The 24090-nt window shown below is 49.1% G+C and overlaps 2 protein-coding genes across 2 annotated transcripts; both read left to right on the top strand.

Moving 5' to 3' along the window:
* Positions 1-448: 448 nt before the first annotated feature.
* crip2 (cysteine-rich protein 2) lies at positions 449-13729 on the top strand. Its single transcript, XM_029138807.3, has 8 exons — positions 449-638; positions 8784-8878; positions 10945-11002; positions 11135-11269; positions 11764-11832; positions 11937-12031; positions 12214-12271; positions 12452-13729. Exons 1-8 carry the CDS (start codon positions 596-598, stop codon positions 12517-12519), a joined length of 621 nt encoding a protein of 206 aa, XP_028994640.1. The 5' UTR covers positions 449-595; the 3' UTR covers positions 12520-13729.
* A 7288-nt stretch (positions 13730-21017) lies between these two features.
* On the top strand, positions 21018-23705 carry crip1 (cysteine-rich protein 1). The gene is made up of 5 exons (XM_029138808.3): positions 21018-21176; positions 22902-22996; positions 23078-23135; positions 23219-23263; positions 23425-23705. The coding sequence occupies exons 1-4, from the start codon at positions 21137-21139 to the stop codon at positions 23257-23259; spliced, it is 234 nt and encodes a 77-aa protein (XP_028994641.1). The 5' UTR covers positions 21018-21136; the 3' UTR covers positions 23260-23263; positions 23425-23705.
* The last annotated feature ends 385 nt before the right edge of the window (positions 23706-24090 follow it).

Genomic DNA, 24090 nt, shown 5'->3' with positions numbered 1-24090 from the left:
TTTAAATATTTGCATAAGGAAAAGGAGAAGCAAAGGAAATAAAAAAAACACAGAAAAAGACATTAAGTTTACAGGTTTAAAAAAATATATTTGTTTATTTATTTAAACAAAATGGGTTTATTTATTGTGTGTGACTATTCTTAACATAAAATGGGAAAAATGACTGAATGAAAATGAATGATTTTAATGACATTCCGGCTTTTTTAAAACTAATAGATAGATAACGTATAGTTTTAAAAATTTAAGAGAATTTAGTCATTTATGTTATAATGAGTCTAGAATCCAGAACAAACTTAGACTTTATTGACTAAAATCTAGTTTTGCTTTATTTTATTCATTATTATTAATGTTGACGTTAGCCGTGGAGCAGGGACGTACATTTCTCACAGCCCGGGAAGGACGCACGAGGAACGTCGTGGCGGCGGGGCGAAGGAGGCGGGGCTATGCTAATGAGAAGCCGTTGACGCTCGCCGCTCGCGCGGTGGGACACTTGCTGTGGAGAAAAGGATCCAGAGGACAGAGAGGGACCGAGCGAGTGGACGCAGATCCCGACGAGCACAAGCGATCATCCGTACTCGACCCACAACATCCAGAAATGGCTTCAAAGTGTCCCAAGTGTGACAAGACGGTGTATTTCGGTAAGTGATGAGTTTGAGTGTCGCTGGTGCCAGTACTTTGAGCTCGTTAACCAAATATCGCCATGACATGGACCGATCAGCTTTTTAACATTCTTTAAGGCTTTACTTCATTTATTTACAAAGGCAACCAGTAGCGCGTGTTTTTAAGCTAACTCCCATTCATTGAAAACGCGCGCGTCGTACCCAGCTACGACGAAGCTACGATGAGCTAGTGTTTACGTAACTAAAATGCTCGCTTTTTTAAATGAAGTTCTGAACGTTCTCCTGCTTCCTCTGTGTTTCGTGTCCTGGTTCATTCCATTAATAACTGGAGCAGTTTGTGGAGTACATTTCACAGTACAAAGCTAAATATTGTACTTTTTGTCCATTTGTGTGGGAAAATGAGCAAACACTAAACGCCTTGCAACATTTCCCAAAGGAATTTCACTCACAGGTGAAATTCAGAGCCATTGTGGGAGTCGAGATATTTAGGGAAAGAGCTGCTGCTGGAGGTGTAAATGATTCACAGACACACAGAATCTGCAGAAGGAAAGTGGGTTCGTGTTGACACGCGAAGACGCTTTTAACCAAGGGGGCTGAAAACGTGGCCTTTCTGTGGCGCCATCACAACAATGAATGAATAATTCACCTTATTTTGACGCGGATCTGCGCCTCTTTTAATTTGTTGTGCTTGGTAAACATCCAAGGCGAGCGCTCGGCTCCGGCTGCTGATGGAGGCCGTTGCCAAGAGCTGCCGAAACGCCATATGCCGCGGGTGCCCACTCACGGTGGAGCGGCAGCATCACGCTGCGTCCGTGGGATGAGGACCTGTAAACACGCATCGCTTTCATCCTTGTAAACAAATACTCTCACACCTTAGTCAGCATCTTATAGGGGAATATATGGAATGTTGATGTTAGGGAAATCTGTCATGATTACAGCCAGAAATCTACACACACCATTGCAAAGCAGCAGATTAGAGGAGCTTAGGCGGTGGAAGTAAACAAACATTTACATCTGTGCGTTTGAACCCGGGGGCTGCACACCGTGAGCATCCCACTCATGTTTCTGGGGGAACGCGCTCCCGTGCTGTCAAACGGTAACCGCCGAATAATAGTGTGTTGATGTTCTGTTGCATGCTGGGACCTGAAATATGAGTTCCTGATCTTTTCCACACTTCGCAGCACACGTCGGCGCTGCCACGCGGGTCAGACTCAATTATGTGAGAGGATGGAAGTCCTGTTACGTAACGGGAGCGGCGGCGAGCGCCACAGCTGCCGCTGCATCGTGTGCGTCCCCGGACTCGCTGGCAGGGAATAATTAATACTCACAAGAGGCTTATTTTTCCTCCTGCGCAGATTTTGGTGCATGTCTAATTGTTTGCGCTCCAGCTGCATTTGGCTGCAGCGACTGAGTCACAGCTCCTCAGTGATGTATGTGATGTTTTTATGTAACATGCTAACATCCAGCCTACAAGAGTTATTTTTGGTTGGGGTGTGTCTTGTTGGGTGGAGGACCAGGGATGATGATGATGATGATGATGATGATGATGATGATGAGCACGATGGCAGCTTGTTGACTCCCAGGGCTGTGGAGCATCTGACCTGATAAGGCGTCAAGAGCTTATTAGAAAAAGCTCAACATGTGTTAGTGATGGAGAAAATTGTCTATTTCCTGCCTCCGTCTCCTCTTGTGTTGGTGGTTTGTGGTGTTCTATAAAGAGCGGTGACCGGCCCACCCTGCAGTCACCCACCTGGTCCTGCAGCTGGTGATACCCAGTATTGGATTTTGCAGACAGCACTTGAATCTCCATTTTTTTTTTTTAACTTCTTCCCCAAAAGTCATTTTGAATAGCAGCGGTGAGCCGCAGTATAGGCTGGAAAGTCTCCTGCTTCCAGAGAAACGTGTTTTATTGCTTTCCGTTCGTTATGTTAATGGAGAACTGTTTTACAGGCCTGACGGTCCAATTTTATTACCGCCGAAGACAAATGTTGACCGTCGCTACCGCGCCGACGCTTTTTGAAGTCGCTGCAGCCTATTTTCATATTTGTCTCCGCTGGTTCAAAGAATGCGAATGTTGTAATTGTAGGGTTGAGTCGCATTCCCAGCTTCCGCAGTGCGGCCTCGTTCCCGTCAGTCCCTGCGGTGAAGGGATGCTCGCAATGCACCGGGGAGTATTAGCCGCCATGTGACCAGGCCCAGTGGAGCTGTGTTGTTAGTGGGTATGTCCATGCAGAAACTCACACAGCTGTGTAAAATCCTCCACACTCGTCCGACTGCTGTGCATTAAAAATGAAAGCGGTGCATTTCTGTGCAGCTAAGTGAATAAATGGGACCTAATAGTGGTCCACTATAAGCGGTCCGTCTCACTGAGGCCTCTTTCCTCCTTTCAGTCACTTGGGCCTCGGGCTACGAATTCCCCTTCCCCTGATTTCAGTTTTTAAACTACAAAAGGTGTGTGTGTGTGTGTGTGTGTAGGGGGGGGTGACTCGCCTTTATTTTGACGAAGACTCTCATGCATTATAATGAGAAGCGACATATCTATTCACACAAGGCCCTTTCTGTCTCTGTGGTCCTTCCAGTGAGGCAGAATACCTTCATCCTCTCAGCCCCGATGCCGCCGCGCCGTTTCCCACACACCTCCCTTTTAAATCCCGCTCTCAGCCCAAACATCCACACAATACCCTTTTATCCCCTCCGTCTCTCTCTGTCACCGTTAGAGTACCCTGTTTTCCGCTCGGCTGCCCGGTGGGCTGTGTGAATGTGCCTCGTCAGTTATGTAAGCTTTCTTGAGTCTCTGCCGCCTGTTCGGTGCCATTGCATAACCTGCCAGCTCCTGTGCGCCGCTCAATGCCGGCCCTTTTTCTCTGCCTTTTTCAGACACAAATATGATCCGCTAATGGAGACATGACATTCACCCCCCTCTTCCCCCCGACACAGGTGAAACCATTCCACCTGCTCAGCAAATGAACGGTTACATAACAGAAGAACAAAGATGGCAAAGTGATTTCTGTGCTTGGATAAATACAGTAATAAGAAGTAATGCAAGATCACAAATTGACACCAGGCAACACCCTGTGTGTTTAGCATCACTGTGTAGCTGTTCTTTATTTTTCTTTAGCTCATCTGCATCCAGACACAATCATCCTCTGTTTACAGATAATTCAACTGGACATGTTGTCCATTTTATTAGGTCCCTTAACCAGACTCATGAGTCATATGACCCCTTTAGGGCTGATTATCCAATTACCGATGCTTCCTATGTTGCAGGTCCACTACACTGTTAGCAAACCATAATAAGTAGATCTTGTCCCTGGAGCTGGGACTCGGGGGTTCATGGAAGGAGAACAAGTCACCAAGCCAGATTGTGTGCAGCAGCGCTTTGCCAGGGGCCCTTCTGACCAGCACAGACAGGATGCGAGTTTACTGCAGCCCATTTACGTCAACCAGCGGGATTCACAAGGTCGGCCTCTTTTGCTCACAGAGGGAGGGAGGTAGAGCAAGCGAGAACGCCTGGGGAGGAAACCTCGCCTCGGCCGAGGCGACAGACGACCTCCAGAGCTAGGTTTTGCCACAGGGTTGCATCAGCCACGGGCAGAGAGGGATCCAACTGCATCTTTTCATAGAGGCTCTTTAGTGCCGGTCTCCACCCTGCGTGGCTGCAGGGAGCAGCACAGGGAGCTGCACGCACACAGTCACCCTGAACTAATCGATTTGAATGTTCAACGCGGCACTGACTAGGTCAGATCACTCTGTGTACACACAGCCATCAGCAAACGCCAAATGTTAGCTTTCGAAAATGTTCTTAATTGTTGTAGCACTTCTGCGGTTTAAATAGCAGTCATGGGCAGAGATGGGGCAGAGAAATGTGAAAAATGCCACATATGTGTTTCCTGGAGTCCAGATTGACGTCATCAAAGGCCTTACAAGGGAATATGAGGAGAAAAGTCTCAAACACTTCCTGTATAGAAACTGGAGCCAGCAAACATTTGTCATTGTCACTGATAATTAACTAACTCACATCGGCTCCAATCATAGCGATCTGCGCTTGGGGAACAAATAGGCATTCCTCTTTGAGTTCCTATGGCGTGCTAAAGACTAAACATTGACAGATGTGTAAGATATATTTCTCAGATGTATGTAGATGAAGATTAAGCAGAATTCGAGCCTCTAGTCAGGCGTTAAACCTGCTAAAGGTGGAATCTGCAATTGGGTGAATCACAGCTTATTCCTCAACCGAGGCGTCCTCAGAACACGTCGGTGCCCCCCTGCTGAGCCTGAACGCCCCTGTGAATGGCCATTGTCTTTAGGTTTAGCAAAAGGTCATGAGTCCTTGAGGGGGTCAGCACCAGAGAAAGGAGAATAGTGAGAGGATGCAGAGGGGGAAACACACGCTGCTTGTTTTTTCCTCCCAACGTGTGCAGAGGGTTTGTTCACGGTTTGGCTCCTGCGTTGCCTTCGGGGTCCCGACTCAGTCAGGTGCATGCTGTTAATTAGAACATGAAGTTATAACACTGCTGTAGCAAGACAACAACACATTGTGTGTTTGTGTGTGTTTGGAACAGGTTTACTGAACAGATGGCTCCACCACAATGCATCCATCCGTGCTTTAGGGTCATTGCTAACATAGCTGAGTCCAACCTACAGTATTGTGATGTGATTGCCTCTACTCTCATGTTACATCTGCACCCAGGTTTGTTGAAGCCATTAAACATTAACATTTACATTTGTTACTGATTGCAGAGACGAGCTATGCAGCACCTGCGCTGCCCTCTCTGTCAAAGGCGTTAGTTACATTTCCCCCTCGTTGCATCCTGATCGAGTTATTGAGCAGTAAGAGAGCACCCGTATGAGGTTTCACAGCCCTGCGCCTGGTGGACACTCCTGCCGCACTGCATGCTGGGAATTCAGCAACATACGTGTTGTTGCATTCTTCTGCCAGTGCTTGTTTATCTATCATTTCAGCCGGCGTGAAACTGAGCTCTGAGGTTTGGGGTTTCTTGCTCAACTCTGCCTGAGCCTCATTGGTTTCACTCTGAATATGATGTGAAGTGTAAGTGAATCATGTAACGGAACAAACAGAGCAAACTGAATTACAGCCTGCACCAGCTTCTCTGGTGTCCCGCTCTCAGTGTGCCATCTCTCTTCATCCCAGTGAAAGCTAATGCTTTGACTTCTAGTACAGGAGACCTAAATATGACTAAGTGAGGAAAGGAAGTTCTAGATGGTCACTATTTGTGTATTTATAGCTTGAACCTGAACCACCAACTGTCTAAAAGGATTTCAACTGCCTGCATGCACACACAGACACACACACTCACACCCTTCAGTGTTGCCTTATAATAATGTCAGTCAAAACCGAGCTAGTGAAAACAGAGGATGAGTCAGCGGCAGGTTGATTAAACCATATTGACGGAGTCCAGCCACGGAGCAGGACTGTTTGAATTGAAGCTAAGCAGCTTACATTGATGCAGGTATTGTATGTGGGGGGTGACGACCTCTGGCCAGCTCTGATTCAGTGATTATCATCCACTGGCCCTGATCGTGGTGAAGCAGCAGCAGCAGCATCATCCTCTGTTTGTCTAAACTACGGACCTTCATTTTCCTGAAAACATGTAGCACTATTGGAGTTTATTAAAAAAGGTCCTGGTTTTATTGATGCTGACTTAATGAGTCTGTCACACTTCTGCTCCCCTTGGGGTTTTCACCAAATTCAGCCTTTTCCAGCTCTCACGTAATCACTTGCGTCCGTCCAATCCAATAAATGCAAGGGATTCAAGAGATTAACAATCTGTTGACACCTTTCAAATTTTACTCTGCTCTACTATATTTCTGTTCTAGTTTACTGCAGTTGTGGAGGTTTAGACATGAGGACATGATCCGTTCGGGTTGTAACACTCGACACATCGCTAAGTATGTGATATTTGAAGCCAGATGCTCTTTTATTGTGTCAGGATGTGGTCTTTAAGTCAGATCACCCACCTGTTTTCTCAAAGCCTGAATTATTTGAAGAGCTTAAACCCAGGTATTACACATATCCAGGCAGATGTGGATGTCACCCTCAGTGTGACATGTCAGCTGTTTATCGCCAACGTTGTGTGAGTTGGGCAAATTGCAGGTTGTGCCGAGAGAAAACCGAGCCACAGGATTTAGCACATCCTCCTCGGTGTTGACAATGGGAATGTGAATTTCCTGAGAGACTTCCTGGTCAACAGCAGCCTGTTTGTTTACCCAAGAGGCTGCTTGAGTGTGGTTTGCTGATGCGCTCTTAATTTCACTTGGTTTTATCCAAATCCATTTTGTGTGGCTTTATACGAGGGATAATGGGACTGAGCCATGGGGGTGTCCTCATCTGGGACAGATGCAGGTCCCCTCCACCTCTCCCACCCTACAACACCCACCGCAGATAAACGTGCCCCTCTTTCAGTAACAAGTGCTCTGTAAAACCGAGAGCCTTCAACCAGTGGACTTTGTTACTACGGTACACGCAAACACGCTGGTGAGGTCTCTTTCCATTCATGCGCTGGCTGTTCATAAGTGTCTGGAGACACACACATACACACAAAGGGTTTCTGTAGTCCATTTATGCTGCCTATTTTTAGCACAGTCTCCTCAGCTCACAAACACACACACAGAGCTGACAAGTTAGGCCCCTGCAGCTTTTATTCATACTTTAAATTTAAACGTTTTTTCATAGACACACAAAGAACGAGTGGACATGAAAGGTGATGATCTGTCTTTAAATTACACGAAGTTATAACTCTGCTGTACTGTTACAAATAAGCACTGAAAGCAGTGGTGACGTCAATAAAAGCAGCTGAAGGGTCAGAAAGTGCTGAAGTGCGAGCTCTGCCACCAAGTGAAATGACTTCACGTTCAGCTGTGACAGCAGCTGCAGCAAACGGCGACAGAGAGACGTGTGTGACGCACAAACACAACTGGATTCTGTTCGTTAACACCAGAGGAGGAGGCTTCATTGGTGTGATTTATGACAAGATCTTCACTTGATTTAACATTTCCTGTAGTGACGAGGTCAGCGCCACATCTGACCCCTGACCCCCATCCATACTTACTGTGTTCTCCAGGGTCCTCCCAGCCATTTGGCCTAATGATGTAACGGAGAGAGGAATGACAATGGAGCGATTGGGGGGATAAACGGAAACATCTGCATCGAGTAGTGAGATGTACTAACCTAATCACCATGATGGACCAAATTGTTCACATAACGTTGGACGTTTCCTACAGTCACAAAGCAGCTGCTTAACTTGCGTCTATATTTAGCGTCCCGTCTCCGTAGTTCTTCACACGACGATCAGAAAAGGACTGGCGTCTTTGATGTCCGATTCGATTTGCTTCCACTGGCGCAGGAATGTGACCATGCTTAAGCTTAAAGAGTCGTGAGAGGAGGAGGAGGAAGCAGTCGTCTGCTTGCCTGGATATAGGCATAGTGCGCACACACACACACAGAGTGTGTGTGTGTGCGCGTGCGTCTGAAGGTATGTAGGAAACCGACTCCAGTATCCGGCTATTTGTGCCATGCCTTGATAAGAGAAGGTGTTTCCTCTGCTGCCTGCACGACTCCGTGGTGTCCATTGTGTAGACGCCATGGGGATTTATTATTGGAAAAGGGTGTAATTAGGCTCCTTGGCTTGTCTGTGGGGGCGGTCGGTCTGGGAGACTCAGAATGGGGGACGGAAATGGGGTTGAGGGGCTGTCTGGACCACGAGGTCTGTACAGTAAACGGGGGGAGGGGCGTTCGTGTATGTTTGCAGGGGTAACACAAAGGATTTGGGTTAGACCCCCCGCTGCTCCAGCTGGACTGGGATTCACGCCACTGTCTGCGTACCCAGCAGTGACATCATCATCCTGTGTGGCACACAGGAACACGCCCGCCCTGTCAGGAAACAATCGCTCCTTTGGCACAATGTCAGGATATTCATTGAACGACAGCAGCCCAGAGATGCACTAATCGTTATTGTGTGCGTGTGGGGGGGAGGGGGGCGTCATTCCCCTCTGTGACGAGTGATTGAACAGCACATTATAGCGCACAAAGCCCAGCACAGAGTGGAGCAAATAAAGGCCGTTGTCCGGAGACGTGCATGCGAACGCTGCTTAATGTGGAGGTCGGCTCTCACCACCAGTCTCCTGTGTGTCTTTCATGTGCAGCTGAGAAGGTGTCGTCACTGGGGAAGGACTGGCACAAGCTGTGTCTCAAATGCGACCGCTGCAACAAGCTGCTGAACGCCGGAGGCCACGCTGAGGTCAGTATGACGCCGCTGGGACGGTCCCAGCCGTGCCACACACATCTTCCCTGTCACATTCCCTCTCCCTGATCCCAAACGTGTCCAATCTGAGGAGAAAAACGTCCCTGAAATCCCATAGCAGCTTGATGCTCGAGCTTCACCTTTACAGGGGGTGCCGTGATGACTGACTATGTTCTGATACACTAGTTCATCAGGGAGAGAAAGTAGCAGTGGAAAGTGGCCTTTTAGACATTTTGGTGTTATTTCATTTCAGAGGTGTGTATTAAAAGGGGACTTTGTTTTCCCTTGTTGCATCCGTCAGCGCTTTGTTCTTGTGGGAATTCCAGCCCCCGTATCTCGACAGGGTGAGTTGTTTCAGATCCCTTTTCCTCTGAGTTACATAATCGAACTGCAGTATCACATCTCTACGTGCCTTCCCCACGCAAGTGCTCCTATCTGGCATCTTCTTCTTCTTCTTCACGTACCACGTTCCCTGACCCAGACAACAAGTCAGCCGCCCTCCTTCTGTACAGTTGGGAGCGTGACACTTTGAGTGTGAGAAGGATGTGATCTCAATCACCGGCTCCCTGAAGACCCCAAAGGCTCCTGCTCCTGTAAATTGCTACGTGATTACAGTAATGTGCTCTCTCTCTCTGTCTCGCTCTCAGTCGCCCATGTTTGCTTTTTGTGGACACCATCCAAGTCCCACCCGAGGCCTCGGCCCTTTGCCACGAGCCCGACCTGCTGCTCAGTCATCATCAAGCAACGGGAGTGAGGCTGAGAGACATGACATATTATAGAGAATGCACCAATGCCATGGTTCTGCTGAGAGGAGTGTTTAATGTCATCTGAGGGCGCTGTTACGCAAAAAGCTTTGACCACCACAGCAACACTGGCTGCTTCTTTAAAAGGAGTTGGGAGACAGGATGAAGCCCGGTGTCACCCGTGGTTTGGTCCGATGTGACCGGTCCGACTTTATCCCCCAATGTGGCGGATATGACACGACTGAGCGCTCCGGGACAAAACAGAAAAAGCTGAGTTTAATCACGCTTCTGAGCAATCAGCCACTCAAAGTCCAGTCTGTGAAAGAAGCCAATGTGACCTTTGACCTCAAGGAGACATGAGTAGAAATTGGGATGTGTAATTCATAAACCTAAAAGATTGTAAATAAATGCCCATGAAACAGAACTGTACCACGCAATAATACAAGGTCTGAAGGAGAAAAGAACAGATGGAAGATCCAGATTTCAGCATCAGGATGTGGGAAGTTAAGTCCTGGGAAGCGAGTGGGCAGCGCAGCGGTGATGTACATTCCTTTTCTAGGCTCCCTCTGAATCTGGCCGTCTCACAGACAGGATAGTGTACGGCAGACTGTGAACAGATCACTCATTTCACCTGACAATGAAGCCTGTGTGTCTTATCCCGAGAGAGCCGAAAGGGCTCAGTCACAGCTTGGCGTCTGCAGCCCTCACGGATCTCATAAATGTCAAACAGGAAGTGTGAGGAGACTGCGTGGCTGCTTTAATAGCCCTTGATCCTGTGGTTAATGCATTATTTAAGGTGCGAGAACGATCCTTCTTTGTACTGCTCCGCTGTCTTCTGAGAAAATCAAGCTGAAAGCAGAGGGGATTGTGGGTAATGTGGCCATAGAACCTGTTTCCTCTTCATCTGTGGTCATTGAGGCTCATCTCTGAGCTGTGATCCTCCACCCGGGCTGCTCACATGCTCCAGCAACATTCCCAGCATGCATCAGCGTCTGGCCACCCGTGTCTGCTCGGTGGCAGACGGTCACGGCTGCGCAGACACGTAGGTTGCCGTGCAGTGTGGCGCCGACCTCGTCAACACAGCCCCGTGTCTTGGATACGCTCAGTGTAATGATGATGTGTTAAAGGAACCTGTGACTCTGGCGTCAGCGTTGGAGGACGGAAAAAAGTGCGTCGGCTCCATCTTTGGACACCTTCTCCGTCCCCTCCTATTCCAACAGAAGCAAAGAGCCATGATGTCATAGAAATGTGTATGTGACAGATTGTCCTCTGCCTCTTCAAGAGGCTGTTAACTCATTTTGTTTTTCTGCCTCTTAACAGCACGATGGGAGACCTTACTGCCACAAGCCGTGCTATGCTGCCCTCTTTGGACCAAAAGGTGAACTACACAATACACAATGTTCACCCTTATTGTTAACAAATGCAGCAGTTTTAAATATTAAACTACAGCTTTGAGGCATGTTTTTAATGCATCCTTTTAAACCCAATACAAATATTTCACACCTCTCAGGCGTGAACATCGGTGGGGCAGGCTCCTACGTGTACGACGCTCCAGCCAACAACAACAACCAGTCGCCCACCTGTGTGGACTCGGCCGCCAAAGCTGAGGAGAAGCGAGCGTACGCGGCCAAGCAACCGTCCAAAGGTAAATAACAACCCTGCTGCACGTGGGAGCGTGGAAACGCTGGCACCACCTGCAGTTCCAAGGACGATGCTGCATGTACAGTTGTGCATCCATCAGCTGCCACGACTGGCTCCAGTCAGAGGGAGTGAGAGGCTGCATCCACATTATTTAACTGGCAGAGTTAGCTCAGTTATTCAGAGATTCCCACCTATATATATATATATATATATATATATATATATATATATATATATATATATATATATATATATATATATATATATACTGTATACTAATACTAATATACTATATATTAACTGGCAGAGTTAGCTCAGTTATTCAGAGATTCCCACCTATATATATATATATATATATATATATATATATATATATATATATATATATATATATATATATATATATATATATATATATATATATATATATATATATATAAAGCTGTTTAGTACTTGTTACTACACTGGAAAGAGTGATGGTCATGTGTGTGTGAGCAGCTGGCGGCGTCACCACTTTTTCCGGAGAGGCCAACATGTGTCCCCGATGCAACAAGAAGGTGTATTTTGGTAAGTAGTTCCACACACGCAGCGAAGTCAAAGGTGTGAATGTGCCGAGCCGTTGGTGTCTCATAGGCGTGTATATGCGTGTGCGTGCGTGTGTGCACTTCCAGCGGAGAAGGTGACGTCACTGGGAAAGGACTGGCACCGACCCTGCCTGCGCTGCGAGAGGTGCAGCAAGACGCTGTCTGCCGGCGGCCACGCGGAGGTGGGTGAAACAGAAGGGAGAGATGGAGCACTAGCATTAAAATGCACCGGAGGAAGTCCTTGGCCCAAACACACCTGCTGCACCTGAGCCCGGCAGGCGATAGATGTCTTAATATGCTTTTTACTGTTCTGACCGTGGAGCCTCGGCCTCTAACTGTGTGTTTCGTCCCCTCTTGGTTCCAGCACGACGGCCGGCCCTACTGCCACAAACCGTGCTACGCCGTTCTCTTCGGGCCCAAAGGTAACCGCTAGGGGGCGCTGCTCACCCGTCATTGCACAGAATAAGCGTCATCCGCAGTCGCTCATCGTAAAGAATGCCTCCAGCTTGCTGGGCCTGATGGAGACAGTGTTTCTCAGCCTCTCCTGCTCATGGTTTCACCTTCTCTCCTCCTGTCACCCGCTCCTCTCCCTGTCTTTCCAGGCGTGAACACTGGCGGCGTCGGCAGCTACATCTATGACAAGGAGCCCAGTGCAGTGACCCAGCCTTGAACCCCTTTGTCCCTTCAGCCTCATCCCTCCTCTCTACACACCACCGATCATCAGCCACAGTATTATTTGTAGCTACTTTTCCCTCCCTGACCTGCAACTCGGCTCCTGAGACGACCAGCCTCCTTCTCTCCTTTACACCCACCCGCTCCCAGCAGCCTCGGAACACATTTTTCACAGATTACAAGCGCGTCCCAGACATGTGTTATATGTGAATTAGGTTCACTAGAACCCTTCAGCACATTCCCACATGGCCTCACATTGTGACCATAATAAATAAATCATCATGTTTGCCCCTGGTTACACATCCATAAATGTTTATGAACACATTAAATGTCAGTGCGCACAATGATTAAGGTTTCTATGTTAATACTGCACTCGGAGAACAAGGCTCTGACTTGATGCATGCAAAACTATCACACGGAAAGTGATTCCCAGATGCAAGGACTGTGCTGACAGTAGGAAGAGCTTCACCGCAGGTGGTGCTCAGGAGCCCGATGCCAGTACGAATCTGTCTTCAAATGCCACATTGACAGTTTGGCTGCTTGGCAAATTTCCTCATGTGGGAGAAGAGAATGTCTTAAAAAAACAGAAAAGGTCCAATGGTTTAAAAAAGGTGGGAAAGAAGCAACTGTAATATGGTTTTCAACAGATCCATCAGGCTGTAGTGAGATTTTTTTACTCTGCTGTTCTGTATTAATAACCAGGTTTGAGTCCAACTGGACTAGAAAATAACGCAGACATCTTGTCCCAGCTGTTTTATATAATGTTGTTTTCAAAGGGAGGCAGAATGTGGGCGGGGCTTTGCAGAGGGAGGGCTGCCATTCGCTGAGGGAGAGACATATTTATTGCTTTAATTCAAGTTCTTAAAATTTCATTGCCCGTTTTATTACTACCATTTTGTGTGACTGATCACGGAGGAGGTGAGGAGTCGGCTGTGTGATGCTCCAGGATCACGTTTGTTACTGTTATAAATAACTGCTGTTATGTCTGTCATGCACTATGTGGAGTATTCTATTCTATGTTTTGCCATTAGAGAGAAAGTAGATCAGCTTGTAGCGACGGAGACGAGATCCGGACAAGTCATTCTGTGAGAATGTGCATCATGGCGTTGCTGTGTGTGTTTGTGACCCGTTGATGGAACGGATCACGGCGCCTCAGCCCCGCTCCCTTCGTCTTTTTAATCCCTCAAATAAATATGTCACAAACTCTGGTCCTGTGTCTCTTGAAAGATTCTGTCTCAGCAGTTTAACTTAATGTCAAGGATGAAACTCCACCAGCAAAGCACAAACTGCCTTCACTGATTTTCTGTTCGATGTCGTATCTTAGTTGTTTGCATGTTGTTCTGGTGAATGTACGTGTTCTGGAGAGAACCTGGCATCGTGTGCTGCCGACGGGCTTGAAGCCGCTGCAGCCGTGTCATCTGTCACTGCTGCGATGGGGATGATTGACAGGTGTTGGTTTCGGTATCGCTGCATCTCCCTGACGCTCTCAGTCTTACATCACTTGTGAAATATGTCTCAACGTTTCACTGAAACTGGTCCGGTGGCTTTCCTGCACACACACACACACTGTCGCACACTATGTCATCCTTTCTATCACCACATCTAAATGTGAACAGGACATTTGCTCACTTCCAGTTCCACCATGGCCGCGTCTCTGTGGCATTGTGCTGGACCACACCCAGGAAACTGCACTGCACGTTTCCTTGGATACAAAACAGACGTCAATATCTGTGCGGCCGCGGAGCCGCCTACATGTGAACTCGTCTTTGTTGTCGGATGAGTGGCGACGGACCCGTACACACCTCAGCCCGGGCCGCGGCCCAATAAAACCATCTGTTGCGGACGGAATTAGACACAAAGGACTTAACTGGGTTTGTCGGCACCTATGAGTGGGAGTTAGCGGCATTAGCCGGTTCCACGTGCTTCGTGGTTTCTCGTCTGAACATAAACATAAATAATAGCGCCCTAGGTCGTAAACAGATTAGGAGCAAGGTCAAAAGGTCAGATGAGGACATTTGAAGAGTCAACAAAGTTCAGCGATGGGAAAACAGGCCTTCTGTGTCCAGTGTGTTACTGCAGTGAGCATCAGCTGATTCTACTTTATACATGTGCTACGGCCTCACACCATATGCTCCTGCAGTATGTTGCAGAAGCCTCTAAGGTCACTTCCCAGATCATGAAGATGAGGTGTAACCAAGGGAAGAATGGCTCTTTATGTAACGTCTTTCATAACAGCTTTTCCAGTGAGATGTCACTTCCTGCCTGCGTCTCTCCATTCAGGAGTCTCGTCTTCGTCTATTCACGAACGCGCTCTCCAGCATTTACAGTTATTCCCTGAATAGATTTTACACGCTGGTCTGTGAGCGTTCCGCAGATCCGTTTCACAGATGTCCAAAGGTTTCAGTGGAGTGGCCAAAGCAGCTTTTTTGGACCAGAGCACGTTACCGGACGAGTGATACGTCCCTGGGGCCGCGCGCTCTGCCTTCAAGTTTGAGGGAAGTTAAGAAGACAGTCAGAGAAGCTGCAGCTGCAACTGCATCGAGTGTGTGTGTGTGTGTGTGTGTGTGTGTGTGTGTGTGTGTGTGTGTGTGTGTGTGTGTGTGTGTGTGTGTGTGTGTGTGTGTGTGTGTTCAGCGGTTTTGTTCGTGGTTGTGGCTTCTCCTTCTTAATCCAACGCCTCCAATGTACAAAGTCGAGCACATGAGCTCCTGAAGCCTCACCCTCCTCGTCTCTCTCTCCACATCTTTCCACCCTCGTCGTTTGCCAAAAGCGCCAGCGTGCTCCTGCTTTTCCACAGCGGTCTAACTTCTGTGATCTTATCGCAGGGCAGCAGATGCCAGAGTTTAATCACAGACCAGCGACTCAGCCTCGCCCTCCTTCTGCTCACGACATCCAACTGAACGACGAAGGCATCGCACGGACACCAGCAGCCCAAAGGGACCGTCTGGCTTCCGAGGTTATCTCACACCTACAGCATGTGCAACAGTGGGCCTGAAGGGCCAAAACACACACTCCATCAGTTCTCTGCTCGAAAGGCGGCGCCACGCGGCTCCAAGAGCAACAGCGCAGCTCCGGGCTGACACTTGGCCGCTCGTTCGACACAGATATGAGGAGGAACAAAAGCAGATGACGTTTCAAACCAAACGGCGTAATCGCTACACAGAGGCGGACGCCGTCGAGTGGTGAGAACGGCCCGCGCTCACCCTCCCGATGTCACATCGCTTGCGTAACGTGGAGGCGCACCCATGGGACGGGCCGGACGCGGCTGCTGAAGCCACCGCCTCCCGGCTTCCTGCAGGTCTCCACAGAGTGAATACACAGAAGGCAAAGGGGAACGATGGAGAGGAGGTGGAGGGGGTTGGACTGTGTTGAAGGAGGCCCGCTGCTCTGGAGGTCACAGCAGGATGAGGACGAGCAGCAGAATGAGAGGGAGGAGGCGACAGGTGAAGGATGAATACGTGCACACACACACACACACACACACACACACATGAAACCAGCTGTTGCCCTGGTATCATCCCACAGATGCGCTCGGGGACCCCATGGGGTTCCCACATATTGAAGGCCCACCATGGGGCCTCCCTGCACAGCCCATCACCCGAGAAAACATTTCCTGAGCGCCCGCTAAGGGGAAACAAGGCCTGTTTGTGTTATGGGGAGGCGGTTGCCAAGGAGATCTGGGCTTCTCAGACGAACTGCATTCCAGGTTATTTCCAACGTCTCCCCCTTTTGGAAAAGCTCTTCGCTAAAAAAACAATCGTGACAATTAGAATGAAAGGGAACGAATGCATCCCAGTCCAGATCCGAATGTGTCTGCAGACTCCCGCTCACTCAGGACAAACATCCGCTCAGTGATTCCTGGGACAAACGCGTGAGCTTTGCCAGAACTGCGGCTCAACCACGTCATTTCATTTGATTTAGGAGGAAAATTCCTACAGAAAACCACATTTAGGCACCAGCTCAGCTCCCCAGAACTAGCACCGGCCTCCTACCTGCTCTCACAGCGTTTGCTTCCAGGGCAGCAGCTGAAGCGCCAAGCAGCGGTTCGAGCGCATCGAGCCTCCAGATGTAAATGTGCAGCGTGCGATGATGTCATCAACAACGCTCACGTCCAGCTTTCCTGGCCCGCGTGAAGCGTGTCAGCGCGCTCTGTTCAATGCAACGGCCCACGTCTCTGGACCACATCACACGGGGGCCAGTTACAAAGCGTCCGGCGGCCCAGGTTCTGCAGCAGAGGGTCCGGGGGGGGGGGGGGGGGGGGGGGGGGGGGGGGCGGTTCTGCAGCGGCCCTCATGTCCGACAGCTCCGGCACCAGTTGCTTCAATGATGCCGCCTCACGCTGGTGGAAGTGAACCTGGAAGCAACAGGAACGCACAGAGTCACACTTTCCATGATTATGTTGCATAAAGACCTCCATGATGCGTTTAATGGCGCCCCGGGAGCGCAGATACTGCCGTTACTTTCCACATATTCTACAGCTCCTGCTGCCAGTGTAATATCTATCAGTGGCTGAGCTTCATGGGAGTTGATGGAAACCCAGAAATGCACAGCGGGTGATTCAAGGCCCGTCCCAAAGAGGCTGATTAGTTTTCAGGCAGCAAACTGTACAGTGGACTTTTTTTTCAGCTGTTTTGGCCTCTGATTGTCTAAAAACGGTTTGTGTGGAATGAAAGTGCAAATAAGCCTGTTAGACGCATCAGACAGGAGAACTATGAAGAGAATAAAACCTTTTATCATGCAAACTAGGATTGATCTGATTGATCAGAGGTGGGATTTTTTGTGGTTTATACCGGATGAGGACAAAACCTCAGTGGAGACTGAAAACGTAATGGAAGAAAACCACTGCCTGATGAAAATTGCCCGTTCGGAGCGGCGGATGAGGTGAGTCACTCTGATTGGTGGGCTTCAAAGATCCCCTTCGAAAAGCTGCTAACGCTGCAGAGATCCACTCTGCAGCCGGCGGCTCCTTGAACCCCGGCCTTCCGGGAAGCGACGGCGCACGCGGTCTGCGAGAACGTGTTTATGACCGTTAATTGTAACCATTTATCGCCTTCAGTCGACTCAGCGCTGCTGAAGCAAAGCAGGAGTCTGGATCTGAGGAGGAGAGGAGATCAGAGCGTAATTAGCGCCGGGGGGAGAGTCGTGGACGTGTGTGGGGCTGTCAACAGGTGCTAAATTGTGTAGTAGGAGTTTTACGGTGGTCAGGAGAGATTTGGCTCTTTACGGGTGGAACAATGGACGGCCGCCTCATTCCAGAGAGAGAGAGAGGGAGGAGAAAGCCCCCATTTATTTATTCCAGACAGCGGAGGTCGCGGAGGGCAGCAACAAAGAGGGGCTTGTGTTTGATCCGAGAGGCGGAGGAGCCGGGCCGGTCCAAGCCCAACAAGCAGCAAATATTTAAACACAAGTATCAGGATTTGTTCCTGCCGCTCCTCTTATTCACCGCTGTCATTCGAGAAGCTCCGGAGGCGTCTTCATGCGAGGCTCCAGTGGCTGCTGTTCTGCGGATCAGAACCTTCTAGGAACCTGTTCGCGGATGATGTGTCGTAAAAGTCTTCTTTACGCTTTGACATTTTGACCTTTCGACACTTTAGAAAAAACAAACTCGATGCAGCTTCACAAGCGGATCGCCGCGCTTCTACATGACCTCATTTGACCTCTGCGGTGCAGTGGTTGGAGGGAACGCCCCCTCCAGCGCCTGCACCGCTTTATGTAAAGAACTTACCTTATATGGGGAAATGGAGTGATGCTTTTCTTCACGTGGAACATCCCACCCAGAAAACAGTAAGAGGAGGAAATGTGAAGCTAAATACTGCAGCACGACCAGACGTCTGATGATGTACGTCCACCGCTGGGAAGCTATTGGGCTATTTGTAATTCAAACGTTTATAGGAGCTCATGTTTTCTGTCTTTCTGCCCTGGACTTCCTCCTCATCAGCAGATGCTTCAGGCACACGTTGCTTTACATGTTATGTTACTTGCTCGATAAAAATCGTTACAATCAAACGGAAACGATCACGCAGCGTCAAAAATAGACGCCCTCCTCACTTCCTGTTGTGGAGGAACTGGCCGTTGCCATGGCAGCGGACACAACCTCCTCAACAAACAGTTGCCGGTTGCCAAGGAAATGGCGTCACTGTGGTGTTTATTTGCTTGACCTTTTATTTCCCACCGAATATTCGAGCGTGCGCCAGGTCCCTGCATTAAATAAGATTAACCAGTAATGGTTGTGATTTTGAATTCATTCACTGATTTATTGATGGAGCCTGTTTCAATCCACAACCTCTGCAGCGATGCCCAGGTGAGGGTTAAGACATTCACACTCACACACAGTAATCAGCAGAGTCTGGGAACAAGCACACACTTACTGCGACTTCAAATTGAAAGGTTTCCATCAATTCAAACTGGGAAATGGGAAATCAAAAGCAAGAAATCGCCTCAGACCGGAGGACAAGGAGCGTGAGGTAATGAGAGCATCAACAGAGAGTGGAGATAAAGAGCCCAGACAGTGACCTCAGGAAAACCTGGCGTTCGTCCGTGCCGCTGACAGCGCGGGAACCTCAGCCTCACGCTCTGTGGGGCCAGGATTCATCGTTGGAAGCACTTCCATCCCGTTCGGCCGCCGCGCTTCGCTCCGCGTGCACATGGAACATAAAAGCGAGAAGATGCATGTGTGAAAGTGATCTCGGCCCCGTGACTCGGGCGTCCCGACAGCCGGCGCCTCCCTGCACGGACGCCGCGTCCTTCCTGAGCTCCTGATCTGCCCACATATTGGTAAAAAGTACTGAAGACGTTTTCCTATTTGGAAAAGATCTCCTCCATTAATCTTCCAGGAAACTCTGAGGCCTCTTTAATTTGCTCGGAATTTCATCATCGTAAATGTCTTTTTATTTATTAGCGACACGAACCCAATGTAGATTCAGTTTTGCAGTAACTGTCTGTGGTTTTCCAGAGTTACAGCTGCTAAAGGTGAAATGTCACGCAAAGCGAATGCAAAGCTCAACACAAATTTTGCATGCGAGCTTCTCAAAAACTACATTTCCTCAAACCCTGTGTGGGAAAACGCTGCTGCCGAGCTCTGTGCACAAATGTAACAGGCTGTGAGGTCTGGATAGGTGAGACTAATACACAGTAGGATCAGAGTTTTCAGCCCTAATCTGTGCTGCAGAGCTGCAGAGGAGCTGCATGCAGTTAGTGACGTCTCCACGTGGGTCCTCGCTCTGCACGACGCCGACCGCGAACCCCCACGTTAATCATCTAATCTCAGGGAGGAGGTGTAATTATAGACATCGGGGGAGCGAGGACCTCGCGGGCGGACGGGGGCCCGGTTCAGGGGCCCGGTTCAGGCTGAGGCGCGGTCCGCTACCTGGGAGAGATTCGCTCCCGCTTCAACTGCGTTCCAGACTTAATGAGAAATCGTCCCATCAGGAAAATTACAAGGCAACAAACCCCCTTTGCCCCTCGGCGGTGCATCCTCAGCAGACTGCAGGTCAATCGGCTTCACTGCACTGGATCTAATGAGGATTTAAAGCTACTGGAAATGATTAAAGATCTAAATTTAACCAGCACCTTTACTTTTACATTTCCCCACAAAGTGGCAGAACAGCACCAGTCAGGCTGCTCGCTTGGATATTCAGGCTTTTAGAAACAACTCAGACTTTCTCCGTCATTAACTCCCATCATGCACTGCTGCATGATGTGTCTTTATTGTGTGGTTTATCCTTCTAACAGTCTAAAACTAAAGAATCTAAAAAAAAGGAAAGTTGTTTTTATTAATCCATTCATGAAAAGCTCGACATCAACCTCCAAACCCCACCACAGGTTCAGTCAGATCGACAACGATGTTGTTGTTTGGTTGCCATGGAGATGTCATTCAAATATTATCTTTGAGCAGTCGTTCAGCTGTGGTGGGACTCAGTCTGAAGGTGTGCTAAGCTGCCGTGCCTTCGCATGCATACGTGTGTTACGTCAACTCCCACACCTGCTGTTCAGGTCAAAGGTCATGTTCAGGCCCCGGACCAAAACAGAGTCCGGAGCACAGAGCGTCGCCGTCGTCATTATTAAAACCGCCTCAGCTCCGCTGGTCTGCTGGATGGAGCTCAACAACACGTCCCTGTTGCGGATTTGAGCTAAATGGAAGTAGATGTTGTTTGACACAGCTGTAAAAAAATGTTTGGTGACGTCTATGGGCGAATCTGGCCCAGGAAAAGTCCACTGTGGACTCCACAAAGGAAGTTTAAAGGTGTGTCTGTGTTCAAAGCAGCCCACGTGTGTCACTCTGCCTTGCCGTGGGTTATCCGACAGGTGGAGGGGCATCACGTGACAAATCGCCAATCAGTGGCTGTGAAATATAAAGTTAATGGAAATCAATACAAGTAGGTAGAGGTTCATGTGTGATATGAAACCGGAGAAGGGCTTCATTGCATTACCGATACCGGAGGCTCCTCAGAGGGGAGACACGCACTGTCACAGCCCCCCCCCCTCAGAAAAAACAGAAGGGCTCTTATAAATAGAGGCGGAGCGCACATCTGCCGCACAACGAGGCGTGGTCGCGCAGTCGGTCGCAGGTGGACAGTCAAGACAAGCAGCTGCACGCGCACAGGAGAGCGGTCAACATGCCACAGTGTCCGAACTGCAAGAAGGACGTTTTCTTCGGTAAGAGCCACGTGTTTACCGGGGCTTTGGGTTTGCGCCGTCTTTGCGCAACTCCGCTTCCCGCGCAGTGAAATTTAGCGGCTTTTTTGCCCGAATGAGGAAACAGGAAACTGAAGTGAGACGCAAGTGACGAGCGCGTGACGGCGGGTTAAACATTTAGGGGATGAAGCCAGGACGGTTTAGTGGACAAATACACTGCAAACTCTAAAGCTACGCGTATTCATTTATGGATGAGTGAGTTCAAAAGCAGCAACCGTACTTACAAGGAAGTTGCGTTATTTTGTAAGCAGATGTTGCAAAATGATGAGTAACTACGGTTGTGAAATATATTGTGCATGTTCATAATGAGTGCTTTTACTTTGAAATTCTAAAAGTAAATTTTCTAATAACTTAGCTATTTGGAGACTTTCCCACTGATAATTTTAGATTCATAAACTTGTCATTCTGATGCACCACTGTTTTATAATTAGTTTTTTTGCATAGTGAGTCTAACTATGACTGTGGAAGTGAAACTGACGTGTCGGTCACTGTTTCATCTGCTTACATGCTTCCTGTCATCAGAGCCTGTTCATGTTAGCTTGTGTGTAGATGAATAGGTTGTAATGACAGGAGGTCACTGCACCCGTGTGTTATCTGCTTTAAATGCTCCCTGCAGGAACTGACGGATGTGCACTTAGACTAACGACTGCGGAGCAGAGGAGGCCGGTTTCTCCTCTCGATGAATCTGCGATAATGGCCGTTCTCACGGATGAAACCACCGAATCAGTTTAACTTTTCCACGCGTGAGGAGAGAAAGTCCCCTGAAAGGAGGCTTTGTGGCTGCACAGTCCTGCCTGGTTCAGGGACGGGGGGCAGATTCTGTGGGATGTGATCAGAGGAGCCCAGTTACAGGGCGACCAACTGAACCCGACGGTTTAACGTCAACCACATTCACATAACCCACGCTTCCTGTTGCTGCAGACGTTCTCCCTGCGCGTTTTTCCCGTTCAGATCCGCGCGCCTTCGTTCACACGGGGCCGATGCAGACGGCAGATTGCGTTATTACGTCCTGTCATCAGATAAAATAAATAGCACGGGCGGAAGAATGTGTTTTATCAGACGTGTGGTCTCAGAGTCAGACTCCGTGACCGCTCACTGTTTCCTTTGTTATTTAAAGCTGAGCACAGTTAATTACTTTGGCTTCCACTCCGTTTTGCTGACATGCGACTAAGAAGCTGTCCCTGAGCCAGACCCCCCCCAAAAAAAAACCCTTTCCCGGTTGGTTTCCATCGGCCGTTGCGTAATCTGCTGCCACATCAAACTATTCCTACTGAGTTGGGTCCAAACAGCGTGGGCGGGTTCGTAGCCCGGTGCCGTCACCTGACGTTACAGCAGACGATGCTCCTGACTTTATGCTAATGAGGAGGTGGCCTCCGTCGTTTGTGGCTGCTTTGCTGCATGGTGTCGCTTCCTGCAGATTCCTGAAGCTCTGGAATGCATCCAGACTCTTATCTGTCCAACGTAAACATGGGTTCCTCCCAACTCTTATAATAAAGCCTCTGTTGGGTGTTTGTGCAGATAAAGACGGCCTTTATCAGCGTTTATGAGGACGCATTCCTCAGGGCTCTCTTTTCCCCACCAAGCACCACACCCGCTGTTCCTCCAGGCACCGGGTTCCCTGGGAGCCACCGGTGGTTCGGGTTGTGGCGGCAGGTTACTGATGATGTCATATGATGTGTTTGGCAGCCGAGCGGGTCACATCACTGGGCAAGGACTGGCACAGGCCCTGCCTCAAGTGTGAGAAATGCCACAAGACGCTGTCTCCAGGCTCCCATGCAGAGGTGAGACCGCCCACGCATGACATGAGCGCCCGCTGACCGCGCTGCCCGCTGGTTATTAATGCCTTGTACTGCCTGTTCCAGCATGAGGGCAAGCCGTACTGCAACAACCCCTGCTACGGCGCCATGTTTGGACCCAAAGGTAAGAGTCCCTCAGCGGACCGAGCCTCACAGCACCGCCGCTTTAAGGCTGATCCTGTAACCGTTCATCTTCTGTCCCCTCAGGGTTCGGACGCGGCGGAACCGAGAGCCACTCGTATAAATAGAGAGGTGCCCTTCACGCAAAGAATGAATGCCTCATCACCACATTTGCTTAGATTTGATTCTATCATACATTTTCATGATATTTGTTAAGTCAAACTCGACTGTAACCAAATCCGTGTCTGGGCTTTTGCATCGTCTGACGTGCGTGCTCTCCGCTCCGTCTCCAGGTTCTGGGCTGCGGCTCCACGAATCGGGCAGAACCCAGCGGTTCCAGTAAAAACCAGCAGACAAACTGTGCTCTGACCCACAGGCGGCATTTTGTGTGCATGCGTTTTTATTCTTGTTTTGTTCCTGAAGATGAATGTGCATTCCCATGACTTAGTAATGAAGTGGTTGTCCTCTGGTCTCCTCCTGTTCTTAAGGTGGACACTGAGATTAAACACGATTTAAGATTTGAGTCTTGTCTAAATAAAAAAACGGCTTTAATTAAACTTCTGGCTTCAGTTGACCACAAGTCATTGTTTTAATCAAGTCATTAAATGGGTGTTGCTTTGTGGTCACATTATTATGCTTCATAGTCAACAAATACGTTTTCTAAGTAGCATTGGAGTCAAACTTGGAATCTTGGGCATTCAAATGTGAGCCGTGCCCTGGTGCATTGTGGGGACCCCGGCGCCATCCCTCTGCTCCGGCCGACCCCCGCGCCGCGGCGGCAGCTGAGCCGTTGCTACGGCAACAGACACAAACACGAGCCGGCAGACCGTCGCTGTGGCCGTCGCCCTTTCTCCGCGACAAAGACGCTCGCTGTCACAGGAAAATGTTGACCGAGGTCACGTGGAGGCAGCGGGCGAAACATAACTCCCAACGACACCGGATCCTTCCTTTGTGAGAAC

Source organism: Betta splendens, chromosome 22 (genome assembly GCF_900634795.4).
Source record: "Betta splendens chromosome 22, fBetSpl5.4, whole genome shotgun sequence".
In the NCBI taxonomy this organism is placed as follows: Eukaryota; Metazoa; Chordata; class Actinopteri; order Anabantiformes; family Osphronemidae; genus Betta; species Betta splendens.
This window is presented reverse-complemented; position numbering and strand designations above follow the sequence as displayed.